Genomic DNA, 15,139 nt, shown 5'->3' on the forward strand with positions numbered 1-15,139 from the left:
TATCTATTCAGTTAAATCTTATCTATTCTTAAAAACTTAATTCGTTCAAAATATACAATTTCCGAGGTCTAATAAACTTACTACTAATTAGGCCTAAAGCCATATACTAAATACATAGGTCTACTTAATACTATTATAATTAATTATGATTAATAATATATATATTATAGTAATAATATATACAGCATGTTGGGACTTGTGCCAGCATCAAATATCGTAATTATTACTAATTAATTCTCTCAGTGTAACTAGCCGCAGCGGTCCACTAATTGCCCCTTATCAGCAGTTCCATATTCTTTGATTCTCCCAGATTCCCATGCGCTTTGTTGTTCTTTTGTAGCGCATGCACTCTGGGAGCTTTGTTGTTCTTTTGTAGCGCATGCACTTTGGGAGCTTTGGTGGAGCTTCTGCGCAAGCTCTTAGTTTTATGCACTTGTATATTCGGCATTGTTTTGGATCGGCCGCTGCATTTGTTTTGGGGTTAAACTGACCCATAAATTGAAAACTAATTAAACCTCGTCTATTTAATTCGACCTCTATCAAAACGCTGATAGCGCAACACAGTCTATGTGGTTATCCCAACAAATAGAAAAATGAAGTTATAGTATATTTTAGATCTTTTTAGAGGTTTAATTCATTATCACACATGTTATTCTTAAAAAGAGCAATTATTGCCAACTTATTTATCATAAAACAAATTACGGTATATTACGGAGTAAAATTAAAATATAATATCACTTACAGGCTTATTAACTTAATGAATTAATGAATTGATTATTAACAATGAATTTTATACAGAACTAATTTTACTAAAATTTAATTTCATACGCTACAACCTCAATGAAGTTTCATGTTCTCTGTCATATATACGAATTTTGTCTATTATCCTATTATTAATCACTTCTTTAACATTAGTGGACCAGAGAAAGTCATAGTGATTCCAGTCAGAGTATGGTATTCGGTATAGTTCAACACAAGGCATTAAGGAAGCCAAGTATTCTACATCATCCACGGCTGACATATAGTCATTTTCACTGTAATACATTTCAACGCAACTCTTAATATTTTGAACGTTATATGAAGGTGGTATGGCCTGTTTATATATAATTTCATTCTGCTCTCGACCATGATCATATTGCCGAAAGTCACCTGAGGAGTAAAGTTGTAAATAGTGAATAATCTGGCTGGTAGATGCTCCCGCTGGATGGGTGGCGCACACGTCCGTAAGCAAAGTCTGGTAAGAAAATGATAGAAAAATCAGAATTTTTACAAGGTTTATATTGGAAGCAGATTTATTTGAAGTTTCACCTGGTTTAAGTGTCGAGTTCCCCAACCTCCAATAAAGTCTAGTAAGCCAGAGCACAGAAATTGAAAAATGGAACCCTCGGAGCAAACGTACTCGCACATTAACTTTTGTACACTTGTAATGGGCAACAGCTCCATGCTACCAAGCACCCAACTGAGGAATGATGGTGATCCTAAGAAAATACCCCCCAACTTGGACAGAATGAACGAATGATTTCGCATATACGCAATGGGCGCAAGAAGGTGAACAGATCGCACCTTCTCGTTGTACCAGGGTAGCGAAGACATCAACACAAAGAATGTAGTTGTTCCCTGCGAATGTGCTACAAAATGAAGCGAGTTCGATTTGCTTTCCACAAGCGCATAATCGAGCATAGCTGCCAGATCGTAGACTCCAATCTCATGCCAGCTAAAACGCCAAAAGTCAGATGTATCCGGGTGGATGTTTTTATGCTGACGAGAGTATGTATTACCCCGTGCGTTCCCAAGCCAAACGTCAAAACCAGCATCGGCAAACATATAAGCCAGTGATGTTTCTGGTCCATTAATGATCCAGTCGTCAGAAGCGCACAAAATGCCATGCTGCAAAAAACCACTTTCTTCGGGATCGTGTCGTTTAATTCTTGACTTTTAAACGAAGTTGGAATGCGGTAAATTGTAAGTATATAACCATCAGTAGTGTGCACCGTGTGCTCTTCGACCGGGTAATTGTGATTCATAATCAACGTGGCCTAAAATTTTATAAAAATGTTCCAAAATGCAGATTACTAATCTATTTGCATATTTTTGTGCATATTTTTTGAATAATTTTTGCATATTTATTGCATATATTTAGCATACTTTTAATAAGTATTTAAAATTCTAATATTTGAAAAATGTAATGTCTAAATACAAAATTTGGCATCAAATGGATAAAAAATGAGAAAACATGCAAATTCCGAGGTCTACAGATTAGGTATTCTCACAATTTTCCCTAAATGCATGATGAGAATATTTCTCTTTTTTCCTAAAAAGGCCTAAAAAGTATTTTATGCGTAGGTATGCGTGATTGAAACATTACTGAAACCTAAACTAGTAGAATGGGAATAATGACAATTTTTTTTAATCTTTAAAAGTTTCAACGCATAAAGAGGACAACCCCAGTTGTAACTTTCAAAAAATCGTTTTTTTTTTAAATTTTTTCAAAGTCTCTGAAATATTAAGTTGATATTTCAAAAATTGAATATGAGATAGAATACAGCAAATATACATTCAATACAAACTAGTCCCTCAGTTTTAAAGCTATAAAGTTGAAATTTTGCACCCATCCTTCTTTTGTTTGCAGGCAATATAAAAGTCGGAAAGGCCGGAATCGGGCGACTATATCCTATAGCTGCCATTTAACTGATTGATGGGAAACACCATAACTTTGATGTTTTTTAAGTTAGAAGGTTGGGACTTTCTACACATGTTATATTTGGCCACAACCTATAAATTCTACAAAATTTCATCAGGATTGGCCGACTATATCTTATAGCTGTCATAGGACGATCGGAACTGGCATAACTTGGGTGTTTTTAGGGATCGGCCAACTATATACGATCAGATATATATATATAATAATATAAGCTGCTATTTAACTGCAAGGGTATATCAACTTCGGCTTCGCCCAAAGTTAGCTCTCCTTTTTTTTATTTTGATATTTTGAAATAGTTTTTTATATAATATATTTTTTATATTATATATAATTGATATATTAGCGCGAAAGCAAGCTTATTTACCCGAAAAAAACTATGTATGCTTATCAATAATTATTAATTTTGATTTTTATAATAAATTTATTTTTATTCCCTTGCAGAGTGTATTATAATTTTGGTCAAAAGCGTCCAGAGCAGCGTCCAACTGAGAAAGCAAACGTCTCTTAAAACTATAGAATCCAAAGTTTGGACACTTCCTTGTTTTCTTTGAAAGTATTTTATATGTCGGAATATAAGCCAAATTCCATAGAGATCGGACGGATATGGACTACTTAAATGATGGCTGAATAATGCAGAAAAAGCTTTGAAATTAAAAAAAACAAGAAAGGAAAGCTAACTTCGGGCGGATCCGAAGTTTATATACCCTAGCAGTTGAGTCGCAGTCCGCTAGGTGGCGCCACGCATCTTATATTATTAGATATATAGCGGATCGTATATAGTTGGCCGATCCTTATGAAATTTGGCATATAGAATTATTTTGCCAAAAGAGGAATCCATTGAAACTCCCATCCTTCTAACTTGAAAAACAACCAAGTTATGGCATTTCCGATCTATCAGTTATATGGTAGCTATAGGATATAGACGGCCGATCCTTATGAAATTTAGCATATCGGCATGCGCAATGCGTACAAAGTCCCGTCCTTCTAACTTGAAAAACAACGAAGTTATGGCATTTCCGATTAATCAGTTATATGGCAGCTATAGGATATAGTCGACCGATCCCGGCCGTTCCGACTTATATACTGCCTGCAAAGGAAAGAAGGATGTGCGCAAAGTTTCAACTCAATAGCTTTAAAACTGAGAGACTAGGGTACCGCGAAAAATGTGGGCTAAAACCTTTGTCCAGGACTTTGATTAAGGGGAGCCTAAGTGTAAGGTTAAGGTTATGTAAGTGTAATTATGCGTGGATTAAAAAAAAATTGGATTTCGTCGGCCTGTGACATCAAAATGTGTAATATTTAAATAGATACAATAAAAAATTTAACTTATAGTTTGAAACTTTAAAAAAAAAACATAATTTTCGGTAGCTTTAATCAAGTTGAGAATACTATTATACTTAGAAACACTATGCATTTTAATTTCAAAATGTTTTTCTCACGAATTTGAGCTTATTCCAATCTATTAACACATGCTGTTATTATTTTCATCTGTGATAAACAAAGAAACAAGCTTTTTAGCTACCCAGAAGCACCTATAGACGGTGGTTCGAAGTCCAAGCACGCCAAGAGCGTCATTAAAGCGATAAGCATGGAAAAATCGACGAACAACAAAAGAAATCAGCACATGTCATGTTCCAAACGAACTTTTAGATTTGGCAGACTTTTTTAGAACTATTTTTCTACTACGATCTACTTATCACTACAGCTGATAATTACTTGATCAGATCAGATCGTATGATTGGTGTACATGTGTGGCCCCAATATTGTTTTAGTAGATTATTATTTTAATTCAAGTGAATTTATTGATGAACTTATCAGTACATACGGAACTAAGCTGTAAATTAAGTTGTACTTTCATTTCCAGTCATTTTTAAAATTTATTAAAACTTTTATAAGTCGCATACGAACAGACAAAAAAAGATTTTGTGAATAAATTTACCCATACTTGTAAGTAGATTGTCAATCTGTTCGGAAAAAACTCTATTAGTTATTATTTATTTAAAAAATAAAAGTCTGACAAATTTATGTGAGATTGAGAAATATACTACTTATGTTTACCGTCACTTTATGACCAGCCACCAATCCGAATCGCATCGTTCGAAGAAGCAAGAGCGACAATGTAATCAAAAGACTCTTGGACACGACCAGCATTTTTTTTAAACGAAATGATTAAATAACTTTTGAAGTTGGAGCGGAATAGGGAACAATCTCCTCGATGGTCTCTCAAACACTGGCACTGTGCGGCCGGTCTGCACTCTATTTTTAGCCGGTTGACTGCCCAAATCTATTACCTACACATACGCTTGCTTCGTTACCCTTTTAAAGTTATTTTAAACCATGAAATCTTTGTAATCACTTTTTTGTAATGTATATATGGCGTAAAATGGTCAGTTTTTATTATTTGTTTTAGAGATGTATTACTTTTTGTTTGTTTTATATATTACTTTAACTTATTTTTAATAGCACACAACAAGTGCACAATTGATATGAAAATATTTTATCAACAATTTTCCTACCAATGTGTTTTTAAAATTAAAAAAAACGATAGGTGTGCTTTAACTTAGCTAGATGTTGTTAAGGCAATATTGCATTCATAAAGTAGTAAAAAGCTTGGGGCTTAACTAAGGCTGACTCAAACTTTTACGGAGGCGCAATGAGAAACACTTTAACATTAATGTATAAGTACAATTAAATATTCTTTATTATTATCTTCCTTGTTCTCGAAACTATAAGTTACATTGGAATTGAATTTTTATTTAATTTACCTATATTGACTATTCCTTAAAATTTATTTTTTTATTTTATACTATTGCCCACCGCATCCATACAAAATTGAAACCATTTTCTTTTGTTAAACACTGTACATTAATATAAATCCGAATCTAAAGAGACATTGATGCCAAAAATGTGCAAACTAAAACTTGCTTAGTCACTAGTTTTTCTATTTAAATAAAAAGCTTTAAAAGCTCTTCAAAAGATATTTGACTCTAAATATATATTTTTTTATATAACCGGTATTAACAATTGCAGGCCTACTTGCAGGGTAGGTTTAAAAGTTTTTTCTATTGATGTATTTGACAAATTAAAAATTTATTAATTGCACAAGCAGACAATATACAATTTTGTTTACTCCACACACAACAAAAAGTTGTACAACAATAGTTGCCTATATGATAGTAACAAACATTTTCCAATTTTTTTCAGGATTTTTAAGAAAAAAATAGTGCAAACAGACAAACCGACGCAAACTGGCTTCATTTTGAAGAAGAAAAAATCGAATTTTTCGAATAACTTCTGAATGAAATGTCGGATCGGGTCGATTGAGGTACTAATCGACGCGTATTTAGCTTAGCGACGCCAAGGCATGCAGGTCGTCACCTCGTGGACTTCCGTCCACAGTGATCTGTACTAAGTCCCATCTTTCTAACTTAAAAAACACCAAAGTTATGCCAATTCCGATCGTTCTACGACAGTTATAGGATATAGTCGGCCGATCCTTATGAATTTTGCCCATATTTATAGATATATAGATATATATATATATATTTATAGATATAGATATTAAATTATACGATATTTTGACCAAATATAACATGTGTCCAAACCCTCTAACTTAAAAAACACCAAAGTTATGGCATTGCTGATCAATCAGTTATATGGCAGCTGTAGGATATAGTCGACCGATAGAAAAATAAAGTAAAAGTTGAATGTACTCCATATTTTCAAGATTATTGCACACATACATGCAAATTATCTAGAATATAAGCCATATTTTATATTAATATTATATAACAATTATTTGGTCACTTGCCACCAAGCTCTTTTGAGCTCTTATCCTGTAAACATTCCCACACTCGCATTTAGCACCCTAACGGCAGACCAAGCTCGAGGTATGAAATAAACAAATTCCCCCTATTGAGCCGGCAAAAAGAACAGAAGACTAAACATCCGGTAGAATCACGCCAATGCGGCTCCCCTTTTAAGCATCCGAATTGGTACCCAAATTTTCCATGCTGATCTCAGCAATCCCATTCGGAAAATTCTCTTCGGAATTCAGTTCGTAACATACTTCGGGAAAGATCCCGAAGCAACAAGGAAATGAATCAGCTCAAGCCAGTCGGAACCTAGCATAGGTTAAGATATATAGCCTTGTTAGATATAAGAACGGGATACAAATGAAATCAAAAAAAAATTTAATTATTTTTTTAAGTTAATAACACTGGCCAACAGCAAAAAATCTCCACGCGTAATTTCACCTCCTCCATAACCTTTAAGCTACCCTGAAGCAAAGTTCAGAAGAATCTTGATTATAAAGTTATGCATTTTATTAATAACAAAATTTTTTAATTTTTTAACGTAAGCTTAAGGTCTTTAAAAAAGTTGTAGAACAATAGTTGCTTATATAAAAGTAACAAACATTTTCCAATTTTTTTCAGGATTGTTATAAAAAAAAATGGTAGAAACAGACAACCAGACAAACAGACACACTGCCTTCATTTTGAAAAATCTGTAAAAATCGAATTTCTTGAATAACTTCTGAAGGAAATGTCGGATCGGGTCGGTTGAGGTACCAATCGACGCGTATTTTGGTAGAATGCGAATATATAAAAATATTCTATCTGGGGAATAAAATGTCTCCACCAACTCCAATTTAGCGATTCAAAATTTTTTTTACTTTCACTCTAATTAATTCAAATTATCTAATCAAAACAATACCTTTCGATTGGTGTATAATTCATTCAGATCGGATGCCTACAGATAATTTTTAATTCTTCGGCAATATACACGGTTGCCATTTTTGGTACAAATGTACCAAAACTAGTACATTTTTTATGCGTTGGTACATTGGATCACTTTTTTTCATTTTGGTACATTTTCAATATGCCTGGTCTAGTTTTTTTTCAAAAAATTTTATGTTCACACATATTATTTTAACAAATGGCTCTGTTCCACCAAGCACAAATTTTGTATCAGTTAGAAATGGAACCATTACTAACTCTGAAAAATATCGCATGCAGTCGATTTGCGATGTTCCGTCTCAAATTGAGAAAATATGTATGCGCCAACGTAAGGTCCATCACTACGTAAACAGTTATAAATTGTGTAAAAGAATTGATTAATTGTAAAGACCTTCACTATGTTTGGTCTCCAAAAGACTGTTCATTTTTAAAAATGAACTAAGTTTAAATTTAATTTATTATTGTTTGTCGTCTCTCGTGTGGGAGATGCCTTAAACAAAGGTACGGCGGCGATGGGGCAACCCGCTTCCAAAACACACGCCAATGTGTATGCGTACAACTTATGTTTTATTCTATGGGGATTACATGTTAGGGTAAGAAATAAAGATAAATTACAAAAGCTTACCGCAGTTTAACCTCCCACACTCTATGACAACAACGACAAATTCACCACACGCGCCATTATTTCAATCCTAGTGTGCCCAATCTCTTCACGAGTGCACAATAACAAAATTCTACTTAAATACTAACTATCGATAATCGATCCGCGACATCCCCACCTCCGTGAAGAACTTCTTCACTCAAATCCAAAGCCGCCAACTTTGAAGCGGGGCGCATTATCCAGCGGGTCCGATCTCCATCCATGATCCTAACGCGGGCTCGTCTGACCTCACCATCCGTTCCAGCAAAGGTCTCCTCCACGACGCCTTTCCGCCAGTCTCGACGCGGAATGGCTGGATCGCAAACGAAGACGATGTCTCCTCGTTGAATCGGCTTCTCTCTGCGGCACCACTTCTCTCTCCGTGTCAGCGTGGGTAGGTACTCCAAGACCCACCTCCTCCAGAATCGGTCTCTCAACATCCTTGCCACGCGCCACTGCTTCCGCGTAGCTCCTTCCTTGACGAGGCCTCCATCCAGGCCGGGGGTATCCGGTGGGCAAGCTGCTCCCTTGAGGAGATCATTGGGCGTAAGAGGGGCTTCCTGGTCCGCACTCACTGGCAAATGGGTAAGTGGACGAGAATTAACGACGTTCTCCGCCTCTATTAGGAAACTCTCCAGGACGTGCTCCTTCGGCGCCACTTCCTTCACTGTGTGGCGTAGCACCCTCTTCACGCACTGCACCATTCGCTCCCAGACTCCACCCTCTGATGGGTTCGCTGGGCAGTTGAAGATCCACTCAATTCCCTTGCTTGACAGCTCCGACTGGATCCTCTCGGGTTCGAAGATCTCCGCAAATCTCTTGGCCTCTCTGTCTGCTCCAACGAAGTTCCTGCCATTGTCGCTGCGCAGTCTATGTACAGGCCCTCACCGGCAGATGAAATTCCTGATTGCAAGTATGCAGGAATCAGTCGACAGGTCATGTGCCAGTTCCAGATGAATCGCCCTGGTCGTCAGGCACGTGAACAAGGCCACCCACCGCTTCTCCTGGTGCCGAGCAACGGTCACTAACAGCGGCCCAAAGTAGTCGAGGCCTGTGCTCTTAAACGGCCAGCCATAAGCGTCCAAACCATCATCTGGCAGGGGTCCCATAATCGGCGGCATCGGCCGTGCTCTGTGCAGCTTACACTCGCTGCATCCCGAGATCACATTACGAAGCACTCTCCGCAGTCTCGTAATCCAGAACCTGGTCCGGATCTCCGCCATCGTAGCATCCACGTTTTGATGCTTCATCCTCACATGGGCGTCGCGCACAATCATTTCCGTGAGACCATGCCGGTGGGAGAGGATCACTGGCCTCCTGGCGCTGTAAGGTATACATAGCGCCGCATCGATCCTGCCATACGCTCGCAGGATTCCATTGCCATCTAGGTATGGCGCCAGTCCACATATTTTTTTGCGCGGTTCCCACTGCATACGTACAGCCCACCTCCCGTCCAACCGACCGAGGGACGCTGCCGCGTAACGTACGGCTCGAATCGCGGGAATAGATCCGAGATAGATAAGCGAGGATTAGGAGAAAGATATTACGAGGAAGTGTGTTGCATAGATAAGGCGGTTAATATAAGCGATTTAAGATTGTTAGTAGAGCAAAGTGATAAGATGTGGTAGAGACCATTGTAGTCCGAACATAATACCCTGAACGGATCGTGTTGGGCATATGTCGAACTACAATGGCTGAGGAGTAGAGGACGAAAGTTTCTGGTCCTTCTACTAGGAATGTTAAAGTTTAAACGTGTTAGTAAATGCTGGCTGTCTATATTTCCATAAATAAGATTATATAGAAACATGACACCCAGCATCGTTCTACGATTTGTTAATGTTGGTAAGTTGATTAGTAAAAGTCTACTATGATAAGAGGGGAGGTAAAGATTTGCATCCCAATTAAGTCCCCTAAGAGCAAAAGTAAGGAAGTTTTTTTGTACAGATTCAATGTGATCTTGGTGTACTCCATATTGAGGACTCCAGACACACGATCCATACTCAAGAATCGGACGGACCAGTGATGTATATAACGTTTTAGTTATGTACGGGTCATTAAATTCTTTTGACCATCTTTTAATAAAACCAAGCACACCCAATGCTTTATTAACCATGGTAGATACATGGTCGGTAAATTTAAGTTCTCAATCTAATAGGAAACCAAGATCGTTAACCTGAGTTAATCGTTCTCAAGGCGTTCCCATAGAGAAAGTACATAGCCTGGTGAGGACTAGATCGGTAAAAAGGACCTAAGTTTTACATTTCGATCCATAAGCTTTAGGTTATTTGCTAAGCACCCAATTTTGAAGTTTTATCCAAATCGGATTGAAGTCTAGACTGGGCGCTAGTGAATTTATACTGAAGGCATAGCTTAACGTCATCAGGCGTACATAAGTACAAGTGAATTAGTTAAGGCAAGGGGCAAGTCGTTAATAAACAGAGTAAAAAGTAGGGGTCCAAGATGGCTTCCTTGGGGCACCCCGATGTGGCGCGGACTAAACGCGAGGTAACATCTTTAAAGAAAACACGTTGGGTTCTCCCTGATAAGTAGCTCGAAATCCACATAAGAAGATCAGTTGGGAATCCCAAAAGACTGAGTTACTTATAAGAAGCGAATGGTTAACAGAGTCAAATGCTTTACTGAAGTCAGTGTATATGAACGTCTGTTTGTAAGCCATTCCGGAAGCCATCCGAGATAAAAGATGTTAGCTCCAATAAGTTGGTAGTGGTGGAGCGGGCGCTTCATGAAGCCATGCTGGCCACGGAGTTATTATTGAACTACATAGGTGTTGCAAATGTGGAGTGATAAGTTTTTCAAAAAGCTTTGGAATTGCTGACAATTTAGAGATGCCTCTATAATGAGCAGCGTCGGATTTTTTCCCTTTTTTATGCAGCGGAATAATGAAGGATTCCTTCCACATAAGGGGAAAGATCGAAGTTTCCAGCAGATTAAAGGAGTTTAACAAGCGGTTTGGCACAGTGCCTCGGCTGCAGTACTTCAGAACACAGCCTGGTACTCCATCAGAGCCTGGCGGAATACACGGGCTTAACCTTAAGAAGATCCGATAACACACCACTTTGATCGAAAGATGGCAAAATATAAGGTTGGCTGATTGGATATTATAAGTGTAAGGCTGAGCTAACTGCTGCTAGGTGAATAGGTAGTTTGAAAAAACTGTGCAAAGAGATCGGCCATTGCCTGATCGGTGTTCGCATAAGAGTTCTCAAACGTAAGCAGTGGGGGAAAAGATACATGTTTACGCTTAGTGTTTACAAAGTTATAAAACTGCTTCGGATCCTGAGTAAACTGAATCCTGCAGCGGCGAATATAACTCCTATAACATTCTGCGTTATGCACGGTGAAATTGGACCGAGCTACTAAGTATCTTGAATAACTAACTGTACAGCCAGATAATCTATGTTTGTTTAAAAGTCTACTCATACTATTCTTTAAATTTATAAGGTGCCTTGTATACCATGGCGGATTCGTTGAAGCGGACGGATATTTCCACGGCACGCAAGCGTCGAAAAATATGTTCAAAGTGTAATAAAATTTTTGTAATGCGATGTTTATATCCTCAGCATGCCAGTAAATCAGACCAATCAAATTCCAAAATTAACTTGTTTAATTTCATAAAGTCAGCCTTACGAAAGAAAACGAACTTTCTGAGATTTAACTGTAGACTTAAGGTCAAAAAAGTAATTATTTTCGATTGAAACCTCAAGAGTGGGATGATATGGATCCTCAGGGTTAGAAAGTGGCAAAGTTCTGGAAAGAGTAATTCCATCAGGATCAGAAACGAAACATAAGTCCAACAGCCGACCTAAAGAATTTCTAACGTGGTTAATTTGCCCGAGTGACATGTCGAACATGCCCTCAGGGAAGTCATGGTGGGAGTTAAGCTGTAAAGACGGTGAATTATCAACATTTGACCACATAAGTTCTGGGATATTAAAGTCACCCAGAGCTATCAGCTGGTCACCATCAGACAGACGATCGAAAACCAAACGAATAGCGGACAAATGTTGCCAGTATGTTGGCGGTTCGGACGAAAGTGGTATGTACGAACAGGTAACATACAAAGATTGATCGGACAAAGTGATTTTGATGCAAAGAAATTCAATGTCACCAAACTCTTGTGATTTTACCTCTTCAGAAGCGCATTTGGAGTCTACAGAAATTAGCACTCCTCCTCCCCTTCGCAAAGTTCTATCACATCTAAAAGTGGTGTACCTACTAGGAAAAACTTCGGAGCTTAAGATCTCCGGCTTTAACCAAGTTTCTGTAAATACAATAATGTGGGATGCAAAAGAAGAACTATCAGAATACAGTTTGGGAAGTTTACTACGTAACCCTCTTGTATTCTGATAGGTAAGTGTTAATGAAGACATTAGTTTTATGAGATTGAGGAAGATGAGGTGGAAGGTTGATCAGTGGCCTTAACATGTGGGAGTTTTACACCCACAGGTTTGGTTATCTTTTTTCACCGTACTTGGCTGATGTTCTTGGACGAAAATGTTCTCTGGCCAAAAGCTGGCGGAACAGATCGTCTTGAACATCTGCAAGGGCACACGTATTTTGAAAGATGACGTGTGCCTGGTGTAAGAATATTTGAATTTTGTAATATCCACCACCTTTATGTCGGCTTTTGCTTTGGCTTTGATATAAGCCGAGATATCAATCTCCGAAGTATCAGGGGCAAGCCGGGAAACAAAAATGTGTTTTGATGGTGGGATCACCTGCAAGGGTTTTGGTGCCGCCGTAACTAATACTGCGGCATCAGTGCGTACCGGGGGTCCGGACGGTTTATTACCCTGTTTGGTGACTGTTACAGGAGTTTGAATTATTGGGTCTGGGATCACTTGAAGCGATGCCACAGAGGACATATCGGACAATTGCTCATTGAGTCCGAGACATTCGGAAGCCGAATTTTTCTCAGGTCCGGCCCTTGGGGTGGCCAGAGATATAAGCGGCTGCATAGTTGTCGGCTGAGCAGGCTGAAGATTATTCGACCCGAGCACATCACTAAAAGCGGATTTCTTACGCTTTGGAGACTCATTTAGTAGTTGAAGACTACTAAACTGTGTATCAAGCGCACAGAGTTGGTCATTGATTTTTCGAAAACCACTAATCAACTCCTTGAAACCGCTTTTAGTCTGCCTCATGAACGACATCATTTCGTCCTGAACAGCACGACAACCGTCACAGCAAAGTGTACAAAGTGGAGTCCAGACCTACGAGAGATTGCATCCGACACTGAGGCCGTGAACCCGGCACACTTAGCGTGTAAAACGTTTTCACAGAGCCAGCAATGGATGGTAGGCTGGGAAGACGAGATTGTCTTATTGCAAGACTTTAATGCACAGACCAATTTAAAATCCATAATTATTAAAAATTTGAATAATTAATTTATTAAAAATTATTTAAAATCAAATAATTAATTTATTAAAAATTATTAAAAATTTAAATAATAAATTTATTAAAAATTATTAAAAAAATTAATAATTAATTTAGAAATATTATTTTATTTTATTAATGAGGAACCTTGAACCACTGTACCAAGGAAACGAGAAGGGGAGATTAAAGAGAGCAGTTAGTGCAAGTTAGTAAGATTTAAAGAAATAGAGATAAGAATCTCTATTGAGCGAGGTGGAATTGAGAGTAGAAGCAAAAGAATAGCAACAACACCGTAGGAGATGAAGAAGCAGAGCAGGGCTATGTTTGGAAAGTAAGTTAAATAAATTATTATTTTACCTCCAAATATATCACTGCACACGCAAAGCGATACGGATCTAAAAAATTGCAATTTGTTTTTATATCAGTAAAGAAATAAACACCGATTGTTTATAGAAAGCTTATTGCAAATTTTACAAAAACGTAGTGCGCACAAAAAAAACACGTCCGTCCGCTTTAAGATAAAGAGAGGAATTGATATGTCGCTTCCTTTAGCGACGTCCAAGTCCTTCTCTGCGGCCTGCACCTCATCGGGGAACGCCTCACGTTGTGCTCTACGGAATAACAAGTCCTCAGCTGCTTCACACTCAGCTACATTGAGGCCGTAATTCTCCAGCTCATCTCGTTGTCCACGGCATCGACGTATGAACCTTAGGACCCAAGCCGTAGTCCTCAGCAATCGCCTGTAGCTTGAGAATCTCTCCAGCGATATGAACGGGTCACTCGCTCCAACAAGCACGAACTCACCCGGCATCTCCTCTTCGTCTTCTGCATCCGCTTCGTCGGTGGGTGCAGTTCCTGGCCAGCTGCCCGCTGGTCTCCTCAGGAATGCCGGTCCTCTTAACCAGCGTGACTCCTCGCTTAGGTCCACGCTGCGTTGCGCTCGCGTTGCATCATCTGCCACGTTGTCGGCGGATGGTAGCCATCTCCATTGGGCCACTTTCGTCGACTCCAGAATCTCGGCTACTCTGTTCCCTACGAACTGCTAGCGCCGGTGTGTGCTGCCAATCCAACGCAGCACTGTCTTCGAATCCGTCCATAGCACAGTCTCTGCAATGGCCACACTATGGTCCTGTCTGACTGTGTCCATCAACCTCGTTCCTAGAACTGCTGCCTGCAGCTCCAACCGTGGAATCGTCATCGTTCGCATCGGTGCACACTTCGTCTTTGCGCACACGAACCTCACTTGCACGTCGCCGTCCTCGTACGTGATCCTCCAGTAGACCACTGATGCGAATGCCGACTGACTCGCATCCACAAATACGTGCATCTCGACAGTCTTCACCAGCCCGGATCCAAAGTAGTGACGTGGGCACCGAAAACGTTCCACTTTCTCCATCTCTTTACGCCAGTCCATAAAGGCGTTGTACATCTCAGCCGGTAGTGGTTCATCCCATGAGATCTTTCTCCTCCAGACCTCTCGCAGCAACAACTTCGCTGTTATCATTAGACAACACAGGAATCCCAAGGGGTCGAACGTTGACATGACCATACTCAAGAATTCCCTTTTTGTGGCAATTCTCTTTCCATCGGACACGACGGGGGCGACTTTGTGGTACTTCACTCGAAACCTGAAGTCGTCCGTGGCTGGCTGCCACCGCATTC

General features: G+C 39.1%; 3 protein-coding genes across 3 annotated transcripts; all 3 read right to left on the minus strand.

Annotated features, from left to right (window-relative positions):
* Positions 1-570: 570 nt before the first annotated feature.
* Positions 571-5,184, minus strand: LOC6502332 (lipase 3). Its single transcript, XM_001967596.4, is given in 4 exon segments — positions 571-1,234; positions 1,309-1,898; positions 1,901-2,036; positions 4,760-5,184. Coding segments are annotated over 4 exon segments (1,224 nt in total). The 5' UTR covers positions 4,853-5,184; the 3' UTR covers positions 571-829.
* A 2,757-nt stretch (positions 5,185-7,941) lies between these two features.
* Positions 7,942-8,960, minus strand: LOC116655391. Its single transcript, XM_032453253.2, has 2 exons — positions 8,066-8,960; positions 7,942-8,012 (listed from the first exon to the last, which is right to left on the minus strand). The coding sequence occupies exon 1, from the start codon at positions 8,782-8,784 to the stop codon at positions 8,179-8,181; it is 606 nt and encodes a 201-aa protein (XP_032309144.1). The 5' UTR covers positions 8,785-8,960; the 3' UTR covers positions 7,942-8,012; positions 8,066-8,178.
* LOC116655390 lies at positions 8,960-14,288 on the minus strand. The gene is made up of 2 exons (XM_044716082.1): positions 14,016-14,288; positions 8,960-9,489 (listed from the first exon to the last, which is right to left on the minus strand). Exons 1-2 carry the CDS (start codon positions 14,286-14,288, stop codon positions 8,965-8,967), a joined length of 798 nt encoding a protein of 265 aa, XP_044572017.1. The 3' UTR covers positions 8,960-8,964.
* Between the last annotated feature and the right edge of the window lie 851 nt (positions 14,289-15,139).

Source organism: Drosophila ananassae, chromosome 3R, assembly GCF_017639315.1.
Source record: "Drosophila ananassae strain 14024-0371.13 chromosome 3R, ASM1763931v2, whole genome shotgun sequence".
Lineage (NCBI taxonomy): Eukaryota > Metazoa > Arthropoda > Insecta > Diptera > Drosophilidae > Drosophila > Drosophila ananassae.